This window comes from Mus caroli, unplaced genomic scaffold, assembly GCF_978045245.1.
Source record: "Mus caroli unplaced genomic scaffold, Mus_caroli_1 scaffold_1, whole genome shotgun sequence".
NCBI lineage: Eukaryota > Metazoa > Chordata > Mammalia > Rodentia > Muridae > Mus > Mus caroli.
Genome location: NW_028227256.1, coordinates 69,431,338 through 69,454,570, shown reverse-complemented (window position 1 = coordinate 69,454,570; position 23,233 = coordinate 69,431,338). Strand labels below are relative to the sequence as shown.

Genomic DNA, 23,233 nt, shown 5'->3' with positions numbered 1-23,233 from the left:
ATGCAAACAGGTAGTTACCTATTCAGCACTAATTAGCATTATAAAGTCAGAGCCTATTCTGTTAGTGGTTTACTAGGATAATAAAGACAGTCTTAGCCAAATACAGTTTACCATTAGAAAAGTTAGGGAATCCCACGGAAACAGGTTTTTTCTTTAGCCCTAAGAACTCAGGCAGAACTATTTAGCATAGATAATTTTTCTGCCTCAGACCAGCCCTTTCCTTTTTGTTAACTAATGGGAGGAGATGTGGCCTCCCTTCCCCCAGCCTGGAACCTGCTTGCTCAAGGGTGGAGCTTCCTGCTCATTCGTCCTGCCATGCCTACTGCTGGACCCTGCCTTTGCTGCCTGGAGGCACACACGTGTTCGTCCTGCTACTGGACCCTGAGTTACTTGGCGGGAAATTGGGTTCCCTACCCCTTCCTTTATAACTGAGTGTCTGAAAATAGTAAAATTGAGCCTTGATCAGAATGTTTGTTGTCTTGGCTCCATTGTTTCTTCCGCCCCGTCTAGATTCCTCTCTTTTCAGTTCGAACTGCCATTCTCAGTTGAACCGTTCGTGTTGTGGACTGCGGGCAGGCCGCAACACTCACAAACACACTCACACTCACCAGCATTAAAGAGACAGAGACACAGACCAGTTTACAGAGAAAATACCCAAACTCAAATAAAATCAGCAAATACCAAAGCTGACTGTCCATGCACAACGGTGATGTGGTGAAGAAGTTACACAGAGAATGAAGGCGTTTACATTTGAGAACGATATTCTCAGAACCCAAGAAAACCTATTCGGATTTTGTCTGTCAGACTGCCTTGTCCTTTCCCCCATGAGGTTGTGAAACTCAGGCAGATAAACACACCGACCTTCCAACAATCCAATGAAGACGAAGGGCTGGATTTTTGTCCTTTAGAAGCAGGCAGTCAGACCGCCTGTGCATCTGGCCCCTGATTCTGAATTCTACCCCTTTACCCAGACAATTTTGTGGTTCACTGACTATAATGAACCATTTAACATCAGGGCATAGCTGTGGTGGATAACGCTTTACATATTGAATATTAGAAGAGAGGTGGACAAGAGACTTCCATTCCAACATTTGGGGGCAGAGCCCATTTCCCTGCCATCTTTAATAAAGTAAACTGAAAAAAAAAAAAAAAAAAACAAACCAAACCAAAAAACAAACAAAAACGACTGGGAAAACCCAGTATTTCTTCATAGCTGATTTATGCTTTTGGCTCCCCTGTTCTGCTGTATGAAGGAGATGCTGATAACCAGGGGCTTCTCTGCTTCTATAGCAATAACAGGGCTAAGAGACAGCCTGACAGTCTCCATTCTCCCTAAGTCACAGATCCAATTATAATGCACCAAAATGTCCTTCAGAATTAGCCAGTGACTCAACACTTATTAGTAGCAAATATAAAAAATGGCCCCTGGAAGGAGAATCCACCTTAGGATACTACAGGCCATCATTTATCTCAAAGAGGCTTCAAAGATATCTGTTCTAGATTAGGCTGTACATGGGTTTAATACAGTAGTCCAGATCTTGTTCATAAGAGAAACGAGCCAAGCAACCATGCCACACTCAAAGGACCTCTAGACCCAGATGTGTTCCATCAGAGGAAAATGATAGACTCCTCCTCTTGTTTTATCTGAAATGCATACCTTCCCTCTACAAAATACCACCCCAAGTCCTATACGACAGACTATCCTCCTTCTCAGTGCATGGTAACAAGGGCCAGGACATCTGGGGCCACAACCTAGCCTGCCCCTTACCCACTCCCTCTAACCTATAAAGATATTTTCAATTAAATGAAAGAAAGTAACTATGGGTTTTCTTCTTATCTAACAGCAAAAGGAGTGGTAGGCTCTCCCCTTGGTCACATACCATATATGACAACCTGACAGCATCCTGGATGGCTTTATTGGATCCGAGCATCATTCAGGATGTCTCCCTTCTGAATTTCCCTTCCTGCTACATCGCCTCATGGGAAGTCTGCTTACTGCTCATTTTACAGATATCAGTAGTTAAATCATTTTTAAATGGTAAAAACAGATTTATATTCCTAGTGACAATGGTATCTTTATTTTTAAAAATTATAAGGCAACAATAAAAATGTAGGCATTTAAATCAAATAAACATAAAGTTAGGTCACTAACAGAATAAAAATGAGTGATGCCCATCAGCAGATAAAACTCTAGGCAAGGAGTCTGCCACCAATGGAATCGACATGGAAGTTACAACCCCTGCTTCAAGCCAGAAAGTTGGAAAGGATATGGGCTCAATAATAAAAGGGAGTCTGTGGTGTAGATTTTTACAACAGGCAGCTAAAATGATCACAAAATGGCTCCCTTTTTGTTTCTCTTTAGGACAGCAGTTCTCAAATCTGTGTGGCACAAACCCTTTGGGGGTCAAACAACCCTTTCACAGGGGTCACCTAGGACCATTAGAAAACAGAGATTATGATTCACAACAGTAGCAAATTTACAGTTATGGAGTAGCAACGAAATAATTTTATGTTTGGGGTCAGCACAACATGAGGAACTGTATTAAAGGGTGGCAGTGTTAGGAAGGTTGAGAACCACTGATCTAGGATATGAATCAGCTGCTGTGGGTAGAGCTTGCAAGTTTATCAGCCAGAAGGAAAGAATTCGCTTTAAATATTTGCCACAGAAAATGTAACCCAAGCAGTCCTTACTCTCAGGATGAAGAGCTATGAAGCCATCCATGTAAGGCAGAAGCAAGCAGCACACGGCAAGCAGCCTTTAGTACCGTGTGCCATGTTGCATAAAGAACAGGGAATATGGGGTAACTGGAGGCAGAGCAATGAAGGACCAGAGATGCTGCCCATCACAGGAAAGGAGATACTCTGACATTTCCGCCAATCCCCATACTGTTTTTCTGTCACAATTTCCCTTTGACTGAACCCTGCAGAAGTCTATAGACCTAGGAGAATGGGAAAGGCAACTGGCAAGGGGCCACCTGGGCCTCCCAGGCCTTGACCATGCAATATGTACAGGGGTAGAATGAGGTTTAGATCTACAGGCCACCTGGTGTGTGCCTTTATCATGAGGTGACAAAAATGACCACCCCTTTGTTTGAACTGGATATTTCCAGGAGAACTGGATATGAACAAGGTATTATTTAATATAAATGATAAAGTAAGACAGCCTTTGCAACATTTTCTCTTTCCTCTCTAATGAGGTGGGACACAACAAAACCCAATTAAGTGGCTACAAAGCTTCACCAGCACATCTGAAACTTTTACTAGATGTTTGCTTTCTTTATTTAATAAGTTTTACTCTACAGAAACAGTCACTTAAAAACCATTAGTTTTACTATTAGTTACCATACCACCACATGATTGTGGAAATACACAGGAGGTCCTAGAAGCAACTGAGTGACTCCCATAGGACCCATGTCCTCACAGGGGTCAAACTGGATAGCTAAGTACAAAAAGAAGGTATTTTAAATACTTTTTCCCAAACAACAAAAGACAGGCTGATTTCTTTCTTTCTTATTTCTTTTTTTTTTTAATTTATTTATTTATTTTATTTATGAGTACACTGTCTCTGTCTTCACACACACCAGAAGAGGGCATCAGATCCCATTACAGATGGTTGTCAGCCTCCATGTGGTTGCTGGGAACTTAACTCAGGACCTCTGGAAGAGCAACCAGTGCTCTTAACCACTGAGCCATCTCTCCAGCTCCACCCCAATTTATTTCTTAACCTAAGATTCTAAGAAGTTTTCCTTGGATGTCTGTGCTCCTTGCTTCCATTTTTACAAATTCTAGTGAATATTCTCATTGGGGAAAAAGAAATCAAAAGACACAGAACTTTTCAAAAAGGCATAAAGTTTATGAGCCTGAAAATGGCCTCTGAAATTGCCTGTTCACGCAGCAGTGAGGGACACATCACTCGCCCTTTGCCTCTTTTGTCCTTTGCCCCTTAGGAACTGTTCTGCAGGGCTCTGCCTCCTAATCCCCCAGTTAGCACAATGCTGTGGCTTCCTCACAGAAAGAGAAAAAGGGTCCACAGGTACACAAGGGTCCCCAACACTATCACACTATGCATGCTGGGTAGCAGGGGAGCAGAACTAAATACAGAGTGCTGACCTCCTCATAGAAGAGGTACAGCCCCAGATTATTATTATTATTATTAACAACAACAACATCGTTATCACTATCTCTCTCCAATAAGTAAAAAACTCAATTAAAATCTCACCCTCTAAGCTCCACAAGTTCCATCACAGCCCGTTTTTTTCATGCTTAACGATTTTCTCATTAAATGCAGTAATTTCTTACAAATTGCACTAATAAAAGTAAGTCCTGCTGGGTGTTCCCTCCCTTTTTAAATGCTGTCTTTTCATTGATGTGTTAAATTAAAACCGCAGGCGCAGGGAGCAGAGTAAATGCAAGTCTTTATTGTCAGATTCTATTCCTAAGGACTATGAGAGCTCTCTTGTTTTATTTTTGTTTTTATTTGTGTTAACTGTGAGTCCTACTTCTGTAGCTACAAGAAAGGAAGATATTGAAGGCCTCTCAACCTTAGTTTACCCTGTAGAATAAAAATGGTAGTATGAGCTAAGAAGAAACTAGAAAAATAACGTCCAGTGAGGTTGCAGGCTGTGAACTCAACCACATGTTAAAAGGCATAACAACATGTCATTTTAGAATCTGGATGGATAGTATTCCTCATCTGAAACAGTTGGTTTTAAGACCAGGTCTCCTCCAGGGCCGATGGCAATTTTTAAATTCCATGGTCAATGGAAGAACTCCATAGCATCTTATGATTTTGGTTTGTTTTTTTTTTTTTTTCATTAAAAACACATATGTTAAACATTAAAAGCCCACTGAACATTTCTCAGAAAGCATAAAGATCATCAATTAACACAAGAAACATAGCAACATAGCACTGTAATACAGAACAAAGATTATTCTCTCTCTGAAATGATTCATCTTCTCCAGCTCCAAAAAAAAGAAATACATTTGAAGAGAGAGAGAGAAAAAAAAAAAAACTACACCAAGCTACCATAAGAAAGCAAGCAAAGGAAGACATTCTCGTTAAATAAGCAAGCGATGTCTTTTGGCTCATTTATGTAAACTGTACGCTAGATGGTTATGTACAGTATATGCCATACTCCAAAAAGAATGCACTGGGCTCATTGAGAGTCAGGAAGGGAAGAGAAAGATGGCTTCCACAAGTTCCTAAGGTCCCAGAACTCTTACACTTGGCAAAAGTTACTAAGTAAAAGAGATACAGGGAAATTAAGAGCCTTACCACCATGGTCTGCTCCTATTCCAGATGGACAGTAAGAAGAATGCGAGTGCAAGGTGACAGTGTTTTGCAGTAACTGTCTGGAGTCTACCTGAGTAGGTGTTGATGTCATCTACTACTGCAGGGATGACATCAGGGATAAAGCAGAAGGAACCAAGTAGCCATAGTAACAGCATAGCTGAGAGGAGACAGTCTGGAACAGGAGACCAATCTGGCAATGGGATCCAATTAAAACTTGGTAATTGAATGAAATTGAAATTCATGTATCAGTTGACACTCCAGAGTGAGTGATGAGTCAGCCTCCACACAGGCAGCCAGCAATGAAAGGTGCTTCTGTGCACACCAGAGGCAGAGGCAGCACACTGTTTACACAGCACATCAAGAATCTGCGTCACTCTTGAAATATCACTACCAGGCATTTTAGAAAGCCATATTCTACATAAATCCTCTAGAACTCCTCTAACACTCTTTGTTAATACAGCCCCTTTCCTTAAGAACTCCTCAGATCGTCTCCTTTTTCTCTCATTTACATTATTTTCTATTGCTTAATGAAGAACATTTAATATCTAGAGTTCAAAATACAGAAAAGCTATATTTCTCTAGGTGGTAGTTAATCTTCTTCGCCAACTCTCCTGGACTTGGAATCACCTAGGAAACATATCTCTGTTGTATCTTTGAGGGAATTTCCAGAGTTTAACTGAGAGAAGACCCACCTTCAATGTGAGTAGTTGTGGTGGTTTGAACAGGAATCGCCCCACAGACTCATATGCTTGGTCACTGGGGAGTGGCACTATTAGGAAGTCTGGCCTTGTTGGAGTAGGTGTGGCCTTGTTAGAGGAAGAGTGTCACTGGGTGTGTGCTTTGAGGTTTCCAATGCTCAAGCCAAGCCCAGTATCTCTTTCTCTTCCTGCTGCCTGGGGATCAAGATGTAGAACTCTTAGCTACCACTCCAGCACCTTGTCTGCCTACCTGCCACCATGTTTCCCACCATGATGATAATGGACTAAGGCTCTGAACCTGTAGGCCACCCCCAGTGAAATGTTTTCCTCTATAAGAGTTCCTCTATAGTGAGTGTGTGTCTCTTCCTTCACAGAAACAGAACATTGACTAAGACATAAGTGACAACTCATGGACTGGGTCCCAGACTGAAAATAAGAGAAAACAAGCAGAGAACCGGCATTCAAGTCTCTCTGACTCCTGGCTGTGGCTGCAGTGTGAGCAGCTACCTCACATCCTGCTGCCATGTTTTCCCTACTACTAAGGACAGTCTCCCTACAAACTGTGAGCCAAAATAAAGGATTTCTTCTGCAAGATGCTGTTGTCAAGAATTGTGCCATTGCAGTGAGAAAAGTAACTAATATGTTCTATTTCTTCTTTCTTAGGTTTAGAATTTGGAAACTGATTGAAAGAAAAAATTCTGGTGCAACTCAAAAATTCAAATTTTTGTTCCTTTCAAGCTCTCATCTGTTAGAGTTAACAACACGAACAAAGTAGCTCACTATGAGCTGGCGGTGTGCAGGCATCAGAGGAAAACATTTTAGTCATTTTGTCTCAATGGTGATGGACTCACTAACTACATTACCAAGATAACGAATTACATACACTATAAGAAAACAATAACTAGACATTACTACCTATAGGCTCTGAAAGCACAGGCATTTTCAGAGTACGTCTGGGAAAGAAAAAAGATAATGGGTTTTTGTTTTGTTTTGTTTTTCAGATAGAAAAGCATGAGCGAGCATAGACAGAAAAGAAAGCTCACGTCAGGAAGGGATCACTGGGAATACGGTTTGAGTATAGGTTTCGCAGAAGAGACCATGAGAATGATGTGTCAGAGAGGTAGCATGGCAGGAAGTCTTAGATGGTGGACTGATTTCAAAGACATGGTGCATGATTAAAAAGGGCTGACCTGTGTACTCTAAGCTAAATCTGTATAAACTCATGGGCTAGACTGAAGATAAGAACTTTATGGATAACTAACATAGAATGCTGGATCTGATCAGTGGTGAAAGAATGATAGCTTGGGATAGCACAGCAGGACTTAGGATGGAAAGATCTGAGAGAATGAATTTAGAAATGAAGGGAACTTAAAAGTGACTCCAAAGTGGTCTAAAACAGTCAGACAGTAAAGGGACAAAAATAACAAAAACATATTTGGGGAAGGTGCCACCAACACCACGAACATTAGAAAGTGTTCAGGGTACTTTGGGGGACCTCTTACCCAACCTTTATGACCTACCCTTGGACCCTTCCTCAGCCACTGCTCACCTGTCTTCCCTCTACTACATAACATCTTCCCTGCTGAAGGATCACATCCAGTCTCATGGCTCTATAGATCGGTTCTGTGGTCACTTCCCCCGGAAGTATTTAAGTCCAGATCTGATAACCAACATCACATGACACTTTGCTCTCATCCATGGCAATTCCTTCTAGAAGCTCAAGGGAAAAATACTGGGAGTCACCCTTCTTCCTCCCAGACCTGATCAGCAAAACTGCCAACTGTACACTCAAAGCCCATCAAGACTTCTTCTCACTAATCCTTGCTTCCCCCACCCCACCCCCACCCCCTCCCCTCCACGCACCATGACGATTTAACCCAGTATTCAATCACCTGCCTCCGCCATGTCTACCTCTTTCACGGAGGCATAAGTCATAGGTCAATCAGATCCGCTCCAGCTCATCACCCTTCAGTGGTTTCCTGAAGATCCAGATCTCTGGGATACCTGTCCAGCTACTGCTCTAACCCCTTCTCCTTCTGTCCTCCAGGGACCGCACCGGCTTTCCTGAAGAGGAGCCGTGCATGGTCTGCTTTAGAGGAGCATGTTGTTCCTGCCTGCAAACACACTGAGCATTAACTGGACTCTTCCTTCCACAACAGTGAGGTCTCCGACCCTTTGCACAGTAGCACAGAATCCCTTACTACAGAAGGCCCAGTCCTATCGTTCTGTATAATCTCCCTTTACAATACTGTAATCAGCTGGATAGATTTCTCCCAAAATTCATGTCCAATTTAGAACCTGACAATGTGACCTTACTTGGAAATAAGACCCTTGGAGACATAATTAAGAAGAGGTCACTAAGCAACAGCAAATTTAGACACAAATACATATGACGAATTCCATGTTAGATGGAAGCAGAGACTACAGTAATATATCATAAGGCAAGAGCTCCAAGCACAGCCAGGAATCACCAAAAATTCCACAGAGCCACTAAACAGATCCCCCGAGTCCTCAGAAGAAACAAACTCTGCCAAGCATGGAGTCCAGGCTTCCAGTCTCCAGCATGGTGACAGCAATCTTCGTTGTTTTTTCTTTTCTTTTCTTTTTTTTTTAATTGAGCAATACATTATTAACAGCATCCAAGAATACATCTACAACTCCTGTACCTAAGACTCAGGGGTCATTCCTGAAGAGGGGGCAGAAAGATTGTAAGAGCCAGAGGAACAGGAAGTTGGCTGTAAGATTATGTCTCCTAAAAATGTCAGAGAAGCTATAGAAGAAGCAATCTTCCGCAGGGAATAACATGCAGCTAGTTATCCAACACCAAACGATCAGCCCTAAAAACATCCGTAGGAGTATCAGTATACAGTCCAAACAGGTTGTATTTATATACATACATGCACTCCCAACAACAATTATGGAAAAAGCGGCCATGAATTTGAAGCATTCTCTGATGCTTTAAGTCAATTTGTCTAACTCCACTCCAGGATTGCTAGGAAACTACTACGTACAAATCACTATGGAGCACATACAGTATTTTGTTTGCTATCTATGTCTTGCCATTATAACTGGCTCACAGACGACATTCAACAAACCTTTGCTAAGTCCATGAACAAATGATCCAAGTCTCACTGGTCTGATCCTCTAAAACCGCTTGGAATGAAGGTGCTTTCTTGGAGTTCCTTTAATTTAAAATAACACACTGTATATTTGGTGCTTGCTATTCACTTAAGGAAACAGGCAGTTTCCAACTCCTTTTAATTTTACAGAATGGAAACAGTTTCAATGATGTTTAATGGATTAAGAAAATCCACAAAGAATGAGCTATGTAAGACACTATATACAACACAGGGGTTGAGACATGTCCAATATGATCGTAATTATAAGTAGACACACTGCCTTTGTTTCTTTTCCTGTTGCTGTGATAAATTACCCTGGCAAAAGCAACTTGAGAGGGAAAAGGTTTATTTTGCTCACAATTCAGGTTACAATTCTTCAGTGTGGAAGTCAAGGCTACAAGAACTTGAAACAGTGAGTCACACTACACATCCACCCTCAAGGGCAGAAAGCAATAAAGTAATGAATGTATTTTTGTCTTTAGCTAGATTTCTCTACGCTAACACAGTCCAGAATGGAATGGTGCCACCCACAGTGGGCAAGTCTTCCCACCTAGTTAACACAATCAACATAATCCCCCACAGACACACCAACCACCCTAGCCTAGACAGTCTCTAGTTGAGGTTCCTTTCACAACAAAGTCGAGACTGTCTTACAACTATCTAGAACTCCAAACCAGGGAGCCCACACCTTCTTATGACCTTCTCCCTCAGGTACCAGGCACACTTGCTGTAATGCAGCCTACATTATCCTGTATGTATTTTCTAACTCACATGCAGACAAAATACTTACACAAATAAAAGTCATTTTAAAAATGTTTAACATATCATACTACCTCATTAATATGTTCAATTTTTATTTTAAGCATCAATTCAAAAATAACTTTAAAAATAATTTTATTAATTTTTTGTTGTCTTTTCTGTCTTTTGGGGTAGTATGTGTGTGTGTGTGTAAGCTTTTGCCTCCTATATGTATGTGCACCTTGTGCCTTCCTCATACCCAAAAAAGTCAGAAGACAGGGTAGGACACTCTGGAACTACAGTTACAGATGGTTCTGAACCACCTCCAATCCCTCAAAAATCCATTTTAGGGTGCTAGAAAAATGGCTCAATGGTTAAGAGCACTGGCTATTCTTCCAGATGACACAGGTTCAACTCCCAGCACCCATATGGCAGCTCACAACTGTCTAAAACTCCAGCTCCAGGATCTGACCCTCTTTAACTGCTCACTGCAGGTACCTACTTATACACACATGGCATTCACACACATACACACACATTAATATATATGTGTGTGTGTGTATACACATTCACACATAAATATATATTTTTACACACATGTGTAAAAAATTTTAATAAACATTTTTAAATATATTGAAAAAAAGAAATGGAACAAATTATGAAATAATATATCCTAGATTATTCCATATGCATTTTCTTTTCAGTACATAAGATGAAAGAGTAAACATGAGCTTAATAAAAGTGGCATAAATATCCAGGGATCCATCCCATAATTAGCCTCCAAATGATGACACCATTGCATACACTAGCAAGCATTTGCTGAAAGGACCCTGATATAGCTGTCTCTTGTGAGACTAGGCGGGGGCCTAGCAAATACAGAAGTAGATGCTCACAGTCAGCTATTGAATGGATCACAGGGCCCCCAATGGAGGAGCTAGAGAAAGTATCCAAGGAGCTAAAGAGATCTGCAACCCTGTAGGTGCAACAACATTATGAACTAACCAGTACCCCGGAGCTCTTGACTCTAGCTGCATATGTATCAAAAGATGGCCTAGTCGGCCATCACTGGAAAGAGAGGCCCATTGGACACGCAAGCTTTATATGCCCCAGTACAGGGGAACGCCAGGGCCAAAAAGTGGGAATGGGTGGATAGGGGAGTGGGGGGGAGGGTATGGGGGACTTTTGGGATAGCATTGGAAATGTAATTGAGGAAAATATGTAATAAAAAATATATTTTAAAAAAAAGTGGCATAAAAGAAAGTCCAGATGAAAGGAGTTACAAACCAACAATTCTGCCAATTATAAACACTGATGTAAGACCCGACATACTAAAGCATCTACTGTCATTAAAATTCTGCTTGTGTCTCACAAGGAATGACCTTTATGCTCTAAGAAATTCTGAAATCTATATAATATTTCCTACCTTGAATATCCTTACCTTTTAATGATATGAACAAATTCTTTTTGAAAGGTAGAGGTTCTAAAAACAAGTTTAATCTTGCAACAAATGTATCTGAGTTCATTTTTCTAAAACTACGATACCTTGTGACCAGGTTTTCTTTTTGGTGCCATGTAGAAATTCACCTCTGTAAGTGACGAAGATTACAAAGGTCTCACTAGCTCAAAAGCTCTCGAGGTGAATAACTTTCAATACCCAGCACTAGATAAAAAATCAACAAAGACATGCATCAGAACAAATGATCAGCCACACTAACACTCCTGAACCCTTCAGCTAAGGGTAGCAGAATGCACTCGCCTTGTTAGACCACAGGGAACATGTCAGAGGAAACTATGTGGTAAGCCATAAAAGGTCTCAGAAAAGGGCTCCACACTATTCCTAATGCTTTTTAATCATAGCAGAATTCAATTCAAAACCAACAGTGAGTTGGAAAGTTCTCAATATTTGAAAAATTCATAATACATTTATTGCTTGGCATAGTGGCACATGTCTGTAATTCCAGAACCTGGGAGGCTAAGGGAAAAAGAAATGAGTTCAAGGCCAGACTGGTGTACAGGATATTGTAGGTTCAAGGGCAGCCTGAACTACATAATGAGACCCTAACTCAAAAGGCAAAACTAAACAAATAAAACAAATGTTTCAAAATAACCCAGGGGAGCCGGGTGGTGGTGGCGCAAGCCTTTAATCCCAGCACTTGGGAGGCAGAGGCAAGCGGATTTCTGGGTTCGAGGCCAGCCTGGTCTACAAAGTGAGTTCTAGGACAGCCAGGGCTACACAGAGAAAGCCTGTCTCAAAACAAACAAACAAACAAAAAAAAAAAATCATGAAAGATACCGGAAAATGTTAAAAACTAAGTTCACAACACACTATTTAGGATGTACGGCTGAAGAACTGCCCAGTTTGGATGTCTGGCTGTAAAGGCCTATGTAAGAAAAGACCAGCAGCCCAGGTTACATACTGAGCTCCAAACCAGTGAGAGGCCTAGAATTTAAAACCAAGGTGAATACTGACACAGCCCTTGGTTGAAAGTAAGTCCCTGAAGGAAGATACGGGCCCCTTGGGACACAGGCCCTGGAGATCTGAGGTGGACCTGACCTGAAAGCCTGCTCCTGAGCATACAGCTCTTCCCCAGGGCCCAAGTTCACTCTCATCAGGTGGCTCGCAACTCCCCGTGACTGTGGCTCAAGAGCCAAAGCTTCTGTGGGCGTCCACACACATGTGGCACACACATAACACACACACACTTACATAATTAAGAGCAACTTTTTAAAAAGGCAAATCACAGACAACATATTTGCGAATCACATTTGATAAGTAACTTAACCAGAACACACATATCTCTGTATCTCAATATGATAAAACTGGTTAAAAGTCATCAAAAACTTGGAATGTCAATTCATTCATACACACACACACATACACACATACACACAAGACACACGAATAGTTTACAAACAACTGTACTTTAAAACATAATGAAATATCGAAATAGAAGATAACACAGGTTATCAAATCTCAACAGAAACGCTGTGTGTTTGTATGATAGGCTTCTTTTTAAGAATGTGGCTGCTTCTGGAAAGTTAAAATGGGATCAGTAAGACAGCTCATGGGGTGGAACTGCCTGATAACTTGGGTTAATCCCTGGAACCCACTGTGGAAGAAAAAGAACAGCCTCCTTTGACCTCCATACGGGGCATGAGGCAAGTCCACAAGCATTTGTACACACATGCAAAGGAGTGCACAGACACACACATGAACATGCACATGCACACATCCATACAAACACACACACAAATTAGTAACAACAATAATAATAATACATTTTAAATTTTTTTCAGAAAGTTCAACACATGCAAAGCACCCTTGCATACAAATGTCAGAGCAGCACAACCTGAAACAATGCACGTGTCCATCATGGATGAACATGAGGTGGTGCTCCTGAAGAGCTAAGCAGGTCAAAGGTACTCTGTACTTGCGCTGCTGAGGAATAAGCAATCTGCTGACACACAGGGGTCAAGTTCGGCTATACACTAATGCAGACTACCTCGAAACACCATCAGTCAAAAGCTGGAGGCAAAACACTGCCAGTGAACGATTCCACCAGATTTTTCTAGAAGTGGGCTTCACTTCAGACAGAAAGTATTTGCTCACGGTAGGATGAGAAGCAAGAACTGACTCCAGGCAGGCATGAGGAGCTTCTAGGGGAAAGAAAACATTTTTTCCATAGAGTGACAGAAAAGCTCTACGAAATCATAAAAGCTCCCCTAAAACACACTTACAGGGAGACCTCACAGCACAAACATTTCCTTCAAAACAGCTGTAGAGAGCTGGCACCAACAGTGGCTACAACCTACACAGCAGACTTCCGGAGCCAAACCTCAGTGGGGAAATACTGGGCATTTCTCCTAGGGAACAGCCACCGAGGCTCAGCTGGAAAACCAGCCCCGATGTATACAAAAGACTACAGGAAATGACAGAACAGGAAGAATGGCCTTTGTTCCAATAGAAGCTCATTTCTATAGCCATCTCTGCTGACACCATTCCTAATCTCTGCTAAACTCTTCTGTGCGTGAATCAAACGCCTTCCCCACTGCTGGCCCAGGAAGCAAGCATGTGCCATTTTTAGTTTCAAGTCCCATGGAGCATGGCCCAAGAGGACTGACTGTCTGGATCATACTTGCCACCTCTTCCTGCATCAGCGTATTTTTGGCCTTGGGCTTGCAATCTGAAAGAAGAGGACTGCTTTTATTACATTTAAGTGAGACTCCAAGCTGCTTCTCGGCTCCTCTCAACACATTTCAGCTGATTAGTGCCCATTTTAACAAAAGTCTAACATCCTTTCCTAAACATCTTAATTGGTTAAGAGCTTCTGTTGTTTGCCACTAGCAGTCACTTTAAGTCATTGATTAAAGTAGTTTGCACATCAGCACAATCAGAAATCAGGTTTTTTTTTCCACCAGCTGGGCCTGAGAAGCAATCTTTAAGACAGCCCAATTCAAGCACCAAGCGCAACAGTCTGCAAGGCCAACGATCTACCATGCAAAGAAGACCCAGAATCTATAGACAGTGGAGTGGGGGGAAGCAAACTGAAATGAGTAAGCACTTTACTGCTTTCTGCCTTGTAAATCGTACCGCGTGCAAGTACAAACTCAGGCGGCAGGCTGAATGGCATCGCCCTTTCCTCCTAAGTACCTACAAACTCTGCATTTCCACAGAGCCCACCTATGAGTGTTGTGCCCTGTCTCCTTGATGGCAGACGTCACCAATGCAAGCTGGTGGTTTAGTATGTAGAAGGAAATGTCTGTATAGATACTGGCCTCTTCTAACTATCTGATGCAGGAAAGACAAAGTTCTACACTTTGGAAACTGGAAAGATGGCTCAAGTATAAAAGCACTGATTGTTCTTCCAGAGGACCTATGTTCAACTCCCATCACCCATGTGGCAGCTCACTACTTCCTGTAACTCCAGTATCAGGGGATCTGATGGCTTCTCCTGTCAGGACCTTCACAGATGCTGTACCCATGATGCACAGATATGCATGTATGCAAAATGTATATATACATAAAAATAAATCTCAAAAATGTTAATTCATATTTTCACCCGGAGGAAAAGGTGTCTTTCACACTGCGGGGAGGGGAGGACTTATCCATCAAGTTTCGAGCGAGCCTCTTTATGGCTCTGCATGGGGAAACAAACCATCCAAGCCTTGTAGGTCTGCCAAGGACTATTCAACCTTCCCCAGGTTGAGGGTGTGGGAGGTCGGGCTCCCAACACAAGGCCAGAGAAGGGGAAGCCCTGCTGTTAATTCTGTGTTGAACTCAGAGGAGCAATGTGGTCACAGTAGACATCAACCTTATTCAGCCTTAATTTGCAGGGCTCCCCTACAGGCACACATGTGTGTGTATGAGCACTATCATGTAGAGACCAGAGGTCAACATTAAAATGCCTTCTTCATTTTCCACCTTAGTTTTTAAAATTTATTATTAGCATTATGATAGAAAGAGAATGTGTGTGTATGTGTGTGTGTGAGAGAGAGAGAGAGACAGACAGAGAGAGAGAGACAGGGACAGAGAGACAGAGAGGTGGGGTTCCCTCCCATCTTATGTGGGTCCCAGAGACCAGGTTTACACAGTAAGAACATTTACACACTGAACCATCTTGCCAGCCTTCCTCTCACAGAACTCTCACCAATTTGGCTAGGCTAGCCAGCCAATGAACTCCAAGCACCACCTGACTCTCCTCCCCAGAGAGTTATGAGCATCCACCATCATGCCTGGGCTATTTTATGTGAGAGCTAAGAATCTAAACTCTGGTCCTCATGCTTGCACGGTGCACCTAAGCAACTAAGCCATGGTTTGAGCTCCTCAAAAGACTCTCATGATAGTTAACTTGTACACGGTAATCTCTAGTTTCCATACAATGCCATTTCTAGTTTCTCTTTTCATCTTTAGTTCACATTTCATTTTAATGATTTGGCTGATAAGTTTTATTACACTAAAATGTATACTTCAGGGTAATGTTGTGTGCCAATTTAAGTTACGGAGGCCATGAACTGCCTCTCTGGAACTGGATACAGTGTCTTTTACACATTTGCAGTAATATGTATAAGCCCTCCAGATTGTTCTGGGCCTCAATCCACCCAAGTGGAAGATGACTCCAAGGGCCACTGATGTGTAATTACCGTGTCAAATAGTAACACACCTCTTCTGCAAGTCCTTCAGGAGTCCACATAGTCTTTTATGTTCGAGTAAGATGACCTGTCCTGATAAATGATGCATGAAATAAGCCTGATCCTCAAGTTCGAAGACTAAACAATTTAAATCAAGTCAAAAAAGAAGCAAGTAAAAATATTTAATAAAAAATATGAATTATAGTCTAACACCAAGAACTGGCAATTGTGTATTCTCTCCCTCATGACTACATGCATCAGAGCTATTCTGGGGAAGGAATAAAAAAGTATGTCAAACTTTAAAAAAAAATTATGGGTCTAAAGATGTTTACAAGTAGTCGCCATATTTAGTATCTTCTTTTAAGATGTTCAAGATATTTAGCAGCACTTTTTTAAGTTGACAAGATAATCTAATCTTTATCTGCACAAAGCTTCAAAAGATTATCTAATTCATAGTCAAAATTATATACATCCGGACAAACTACAAAAAGGGGGGAGAGAGAGAAAGAAAGAGAGAGAGAGAGAGAGATTGATTCTAGATCACAAGGCTCAAAGAGCCACAGTTCATAATTGACTCATGGCCAAAAAATAACATACTTATATAAATAAGTTTCTGTAAAAATGAAACAGAGCAATAGCATACAAAAACAGAATGGAAAAATATATCTACTGAGCTTTGATGGATAATATAACTTCATTACCATTCAATTACGGCATACGTAACCTAGTGCCAGAAGAACTTGGGAACAGTGAACTTTAGAAAGCATCTCTTAAATTTAAGAGAATGTTTTTTATGTTTTTTTAAGGAAAACATACAAAGAAGGCAGTGAGGAAGGGGGACACAGAGACCTGAGGATGCGATTCGATCTTAAGAAACTGAAGGAAAGGGGAGGGGATTGAGAAAAGTTTTGGAGGCTACAGAAGAAACTGGGTATCTTCTATCAAATGGGCACGGTGCATCGCTCCTCACTTACACATAAAGTCAGCGTCAGATGAACTGCAGAGGACGGGATCTGTACCATTTCCACCTGGAATGCCACGACACTTTCTTTTATGCCAGTCGTGTCCATAAAAATTCAATTTGGTGGACTAGAGTTCCCGTTCCTGTCACTGCACAGAAGTGTAACATAAAACACATCATCCTATAATCTACGTGGCAAAAGCCAGATCCAGGAATGAGAAAGTCGCCTCATTACTAAGTAAGTTCTGTTCTATCCTACTAGCTGTCTCCACGTGTCCTTCTTTTCTGACAGGAAGAGCCTAGCTCTTCTATCTAACATCCCATATTCAGGTGGAATTTATCAGTTCAGACATATCTCAGTCACATGGGAACTGGGAAATGTCTAGAGCTGTGTAGCTATTGTTTCTCCTCTGTCTGGCTGTCTACCCTCAGACCAGGTCAGCATTCTTTTTAAGTAGAGTAGAGAAGGTGTTAGAAATCTGCTTTCTCTTCAGCAGCCCTCCTAATGGCTGGGTTGAAAAAGACATTCACACAAGTGGGAAGATTTGATTTGAGGAGCCCCAGAGGTACTAAATAAACCATAGGTGATAGCAGCCCCCTTATGAACAGCGCGAATCAACAGGGAAATGAGCTGACTTTCACAACTGAAGGATGCTATTATGTATGCAGTCATGGTTAAACAACTTCTCCATTGTAAAACTGTGGTGAGACTGGCAGGGGGAACAGGGAAGAAGGAACTCACTAGAAAGCCACCTGAGAAAGCATCAACCACAGCTCCCAGAAGGCCCAGCAGCCAGGAAACTACCAACACGATTAGAACATGAATCATCATCCCCACATTGAAAAACAGAAGATAAGGAAATGTGTAGCCATCTACTGTGGACTACTAACCATCAGGAGATGGCATGACCACGGTCTCGGTGGATCTATGCTGCAAGTACACAGGACAGAAAGGAAGGACTCCTGAATTATGGTCAGTTCTACCTAATATTACCAACAATCTACTATTAGTTAAACTTCTGTCCAATCAATTAAAGAATGGGAAGGACTTCCTGCTCCCTTCGTCCAGACAGAGGTCTCTTGCAGGGATCACGACCAAGGAGGGTGCTTCAATTCTGGATTCAGTACACTTTCCTAGGCAAGGAAATGCAAGTCCTGGATCACAGAGTCTTGGGAGAGAGATATCCAAGCAGAAGAACAAAAGCAATCGAGAGATGAACAGACAAAACTTACAGGAGGAAGCAAGCGTGTGAAAGAGGAGTCACAAAGCGCTAGTTAACAATCTGGGCAGATCTAGTCTGGTGACAGCCATGGGGAGCTGTGATTCACCACACCCTAGGTGGAAGTACAGAGGACATCCACTGTCACAACACTGGCAAGGTCACATCCAAAGTAAAAGAACATCCTGATCAAAAGGCCCACCACAGACTCGTGGCTTTAGATATGTGACATTATGTAGGAAGTAGGAAAAGGGGCCACCAAAATAGTGTAGTGGGTAAAGCTGCTCGATGCCAAGCCTGATGACCTCAGTTGGATTCTGGAAACCCACATGACAGAAGGAGAAAACCAACTGCTGCAAGTTGTCTTCTGGCACACACACACACACACACACACACATACACACACATGCATGAACGCATACGTGCATACGTGCACACGAACAAATTAAACGCAACTTTTAAAATTAAATGTAGGAAAATAGGGAAACAATCTGGCAAAATAGGGAAATCCAGTATGTGAATGAGGCTTATGTTCAACCCCCTGTGTGATTTTTAGGTCTATCTCTTCCAATGTAATATTGTTTTTCATCAGCAAAATGAATATAACCATACCTCTTATAACCTATATGCCATGTGGTCTGTTTGCCTTGTTAATGCCTAAGACTGATTCAAAACCTTATTGCTGTGGCTCAACAGAATCATGTTTTCCTAAGATGGAAGAGAGTCTCTGGAAGGTTCTTTCTCATGTGCTCATCAAACTTTGGTCTTCTGTACTCTGAGAACACCTGTGCCTGGGTGGAAGTAATTCCAGACACCAACTTCCCCTTCACCAGTGTCACCCAGTATAGCACATAAACTGGGCAGTGCCAGCCATAGTTTCGACCATCTTGGTTTTGTGGTTATCATATGGGAACCCGTGGTGAAAACCACAGACATGCCCATGGTTAATTCACTCACTCTCCCTTCCTCTCACCTCCTCTCAGCCCTCCTCACCCCTCCTCTCTAGGCCCAGCTCTGGGATTGCTACCTTCTTTTTTTAATTCCTTTATTTACTTGTTTATTTGATTATATATTTATTTCATATATGTGAGTACACTGTAGCTGTCTTCAGACACACCAGAAGAGGGCATTGGATCCCATTACAGATGGTTGTGAGCCACCATGTGGTTGCTGGGAACTGAACTCAGGACCTCTGGAAGAGCAGTTGGTGCTCTTAACCACTGAGCCCACTCTAGCCCCAGGATTTCTACTTTCTAAGCAGCTATGCATTTCCCTTCTGAAGCCTTACAATGACTGATGTCCAAGCCTAGGGACAAGGATTCACTTTCTGCTCTCAACACCCACCCAAGTGTTTCCTGAATAAAAATGGCCCTCTCAAACACCCCTCTAAAGTTCTAACAGTTTCTCCATTTTCTCAACGTGACTGCAGGACTGCTGTGCCAGCTATACTAGGATAGTGAGTGCTAGGATAAAGGCTAGCCCAACGTTCTGTACACAGTAGTGCTAGGATAAAGGCTAGCCCAACGTTCTGTACACAGTAGTGCTAGGATAAAGGCTAGCCCAACGTTCTGTACACAGTAGTGCTAGGATAAAGGCTAGCCCAACGTTCTGTACACAGTAGTGCTAGGATAAATGCTAGCCCAACGTTCTGTACACAGTAGTGCTAGGATAAAGGCTAGCCCAACGTTCTGTACACAGTAGACAGCAAATGACTAGGAGGTGCCACACAGTGGTGAGCATAGCCATATTTAGTCCCTGAAGAGACAGACCATCCCACAGGAATCTGGAAGACCAGCCACCTCCAGAGGACAGCACTGGACACTGACTGACCAGAAAATAAGCAATTAAAACCTAAGATTTAAATCTTTCTTTAACATGCCAGAAGTGTTGGCTCACTCCTTTTTTTTTTTTTTTTGCTTTTTCAAGACAGGGTTTCTCTGTGTAGCCCTGGCTGTCCTGGAACTCACTCTGTAGAACAGGCTGGCCTCGAACTCAGAAATCCGCCTGCCTCTGCCTCCCGAGTGCTGGGATTAAAGGCGTGTGCCACCACGCCCGGCCTGGCTCACTCCTTTTAATACAGGTTCTTGGGAGGCAGAGGCCAACCTGGTCTACAGAGTGAGTTCTAGGCCACAGAGGATTACACACTGAGACCCTGTCTTAAAAAAAACACTTTTACACACACACACACACCACCACCAACAACGCGGTCCTCTAATTTATCTGGCCTCCAAACACAAAGTCATTCTAAAAGTCCCTTGCGCCGGGCGTGGTGGCACAGGCCTTTAATCCCAGCACTCGGGAGGCAGAGGCAGGCGGATTTCTGAGTTCAAGGCCAGCCTGGGCTACAGAGTGAGTTCCAGGACAGCCGGGACTACACAGAGAAACCCTGTCTCGAAAAACCAAAAAAAAAAAAAAAAAAAAAAAAAAAAGTCCCTTGCCTACTGATGATGTCAATGCATGAAAAAAAAAAAAAAAAAAAAAAAAGGAGATAGCAATCTTCCTGCCTCTGCCTGCCAAGCCCTGGGACCCACACCCAGTGACAGATGATGTCTAAGGCACTGTTCTGCCACTCCTCCTGAAACTGTGCCCAGACTTCTAGATTTCCTTCTGTTTAGATGAAGGGATGTTCAGTCTCTGGCTTTAGGGAATGTTTGTTTGTTTGTTTGTTTGTTTGTTTGTTTGTTTGTTTGTTTGTTTGAACCAGGGTTTCTCTGTGTAGCTTTGGCTGTCCTGGAACTATCTCTGTAGACCAGGCTGGCCTCAAGCTCAGAGATCCATTTGCCTCTGTCCTCCAATTGATGGGATTAAAGGCATGGGCCACTAGGCCCAGTTTAGATGAAGTTTTCTTTTGTCTTACAACTCAAAGGCTTTTTTCCTACATAGTAATATTTAACAATACAAAAGCCTCTTCCTCTGTCTCAAACACAGAACATACACAGACCCCCTTCTGTCCTCAGATCATCAGACCACAGGCTGGTCATTCTCAGGAAAGGACCATGCACTTGGCCTCTGGTGTGCCCACCAATGGGACCTGACCTGGGAACTGTTGGTGCCTTCTGAGCTTTGTGCATTATGCTTGTCTCTGGACAATAACAGAGCCAGTCCAGCTGTCCTGTCAGACCCCGGACTACACACCTGTGCTAGGTAGGGAGGAGTAGTACCTAAGATTCAGTTTTGCACTAAATAGCTGCCATGTTGGAGGAGAGATTTCTAGGCATACATGAAGAGAGACACACATAGATAAGGCGACTCATAACCAACCTGACTCTGGGGGCAAAACTGCATGTCCAGAAGGAATATAAAAACTGCTGGCCACGGTGGCACACACCTTTCTTCCTAGCACTTGGGAGGCAGAGGCAGAGGGAGGCCGATCTCTGAGCTTGAGGCCAGCCTGATCAAGTTCCAGAGCAGCCAGGGCTACACAGAAAAACCCTGGCTCAAACAAACAAAAGAAAAGAAAACCAACCAACCTACAGGTTTACTAACTACTATTTGCTGCCTTTCTAAGAGTAAATTTCATGAGCAATAATGTAATCATGTGAACATAACAGGTCATTCATTCATTTATCTCTGTAAACTATTTTGATATTAGCCACAACCTGAATAGAGTTCCCAGTACTATGTGTTAAGGAAAGATGAGGACAAGGCCAATGAGAAGAATCCAGCCTAGAAGCAGCAGCAACATCCTTCTGAGACTGTAAAGGTGGGGCCTGGTGCAAGAATCATATTTCAAAAGATAGAAAGACAGGTTCTACCTCACTCAGGACACCAAAGAACTTCAAGGAGGTGGAAACAAACGTTCCACAGTTCTGATCCAAAGCTTCTGCAATAGGCAGACTGGCCCTATAGTCTCATCTCTGCCCAATCTGTGCTGTGCTGACCACCCCCACCCCACTGTAACTCAGTAAGCCCTGGCAAGCAGCACAGATCACCCCATGAAGACCACTGTTGAGAAACCATTGCAGCAGAGCACCTCAGCTCCGAATCCAAACCTTATGTCAATTAGACTATCTACCTTCTCTTAAACCCAAGTGAGTGGCATGCCTCTTACCTTCCTCAAAGCTGGCAATCTTCTGTTTTACTAGGAAACGGAAGTTTTCAACAGGATTCACACTTCCAACCTAGAACAGACCCACAGGTCACACACTTGCAGGTCACTTCACATTTTGGCAATATCCTACATCTTAATTCCATTCCTGTCGCTGTGGTAAAACGCCGAGCTTCCAGGAGAAAGGGTTTATTTTACTCACAGTTCTGGGTTACAGTCCGTCGTAGCAGGGAAGTCACAGTGGGAGAAGCATGAAGATATCTGTTCATACCACATCCATCACAGGAAAAGAGCAATGAATGAGTGTGTGCATGGTGGTATCCAATCTTCTGAACTGCAGAATCCCCTTCTGGGGCATGGTGCCACCTATGGTGGGCAGGTCTTCCCACCTCTATTAATGTAAGCAAGATAATACTCCACAGACAAGCCCATAGGCCAACCTGGTCTAGATAGTTGCTCACTGTGACTCAATTCCCAGATGATTCTAGATTATGTTGATAGTTAAAACTAACCATCAAACCTTAGGTAAGATAGATGGGTTAAAATAGTAAGTGTGCTCTTAAAGACAAAAAGGAAGACCTTTCTATCATTTTGATTTCCAGGACTCTCTTAAAAGCTAGAAGGTTCAGGGGTGGGCAAGACTGAACTCAGAGCATCCACAGGATAGAAAGAGAAAATCAATTCTTCCAAGTTGTCTTATTTCTACATGGAGCGTGCGTATGTGTATGTATGCACACATGTACACATATAAAAACATGAACTAAAATAAAACCTGGAAAATTCAAGCAGTTACTTGGTTGCTCTGTCTCTTTTCACTTGACTTTCATCATTCAAGGTGACTTGTCTCCAGAAGAGTCAAAAGTACTACAATCCAAGCCACTAGCCAGCCCAACTTGAAGGTTTTATGTGGTAAAGACCACCTGTACATTCGGATACCAAACCAGTTAGGAAAGGGCAGACATGTTGTGTGAGGTCATGCTAAATACATTTCTCCTTAGGATGACATTAGCAGCAGCAGCCAAATGTT

General features: G+C 42.5%; 1 protein-coding gene across 1 annotated transcript in view; it reads right to left on the bottom strand.

Moving 5' to 3' along the window:
• Xrcc5 (X-ray repair cross complementing 5) overlaps positions 1-23,233 on the bottom strand; it is a 91,428-nt gene that overhangs the window by 19,783 nt on the left and 48,412 nt on the right. Inside the window, exon 16 of the mRNA XM_021156574.3 lies at positions 22,210-22,279. Coding sequence (XP_021012233.1) covers positions 22,210-22,279 — 70 coding nt within the window. The remainder of the gene's footprint in view (positions 1-22,209; positions 22,280-23,233) is intronic.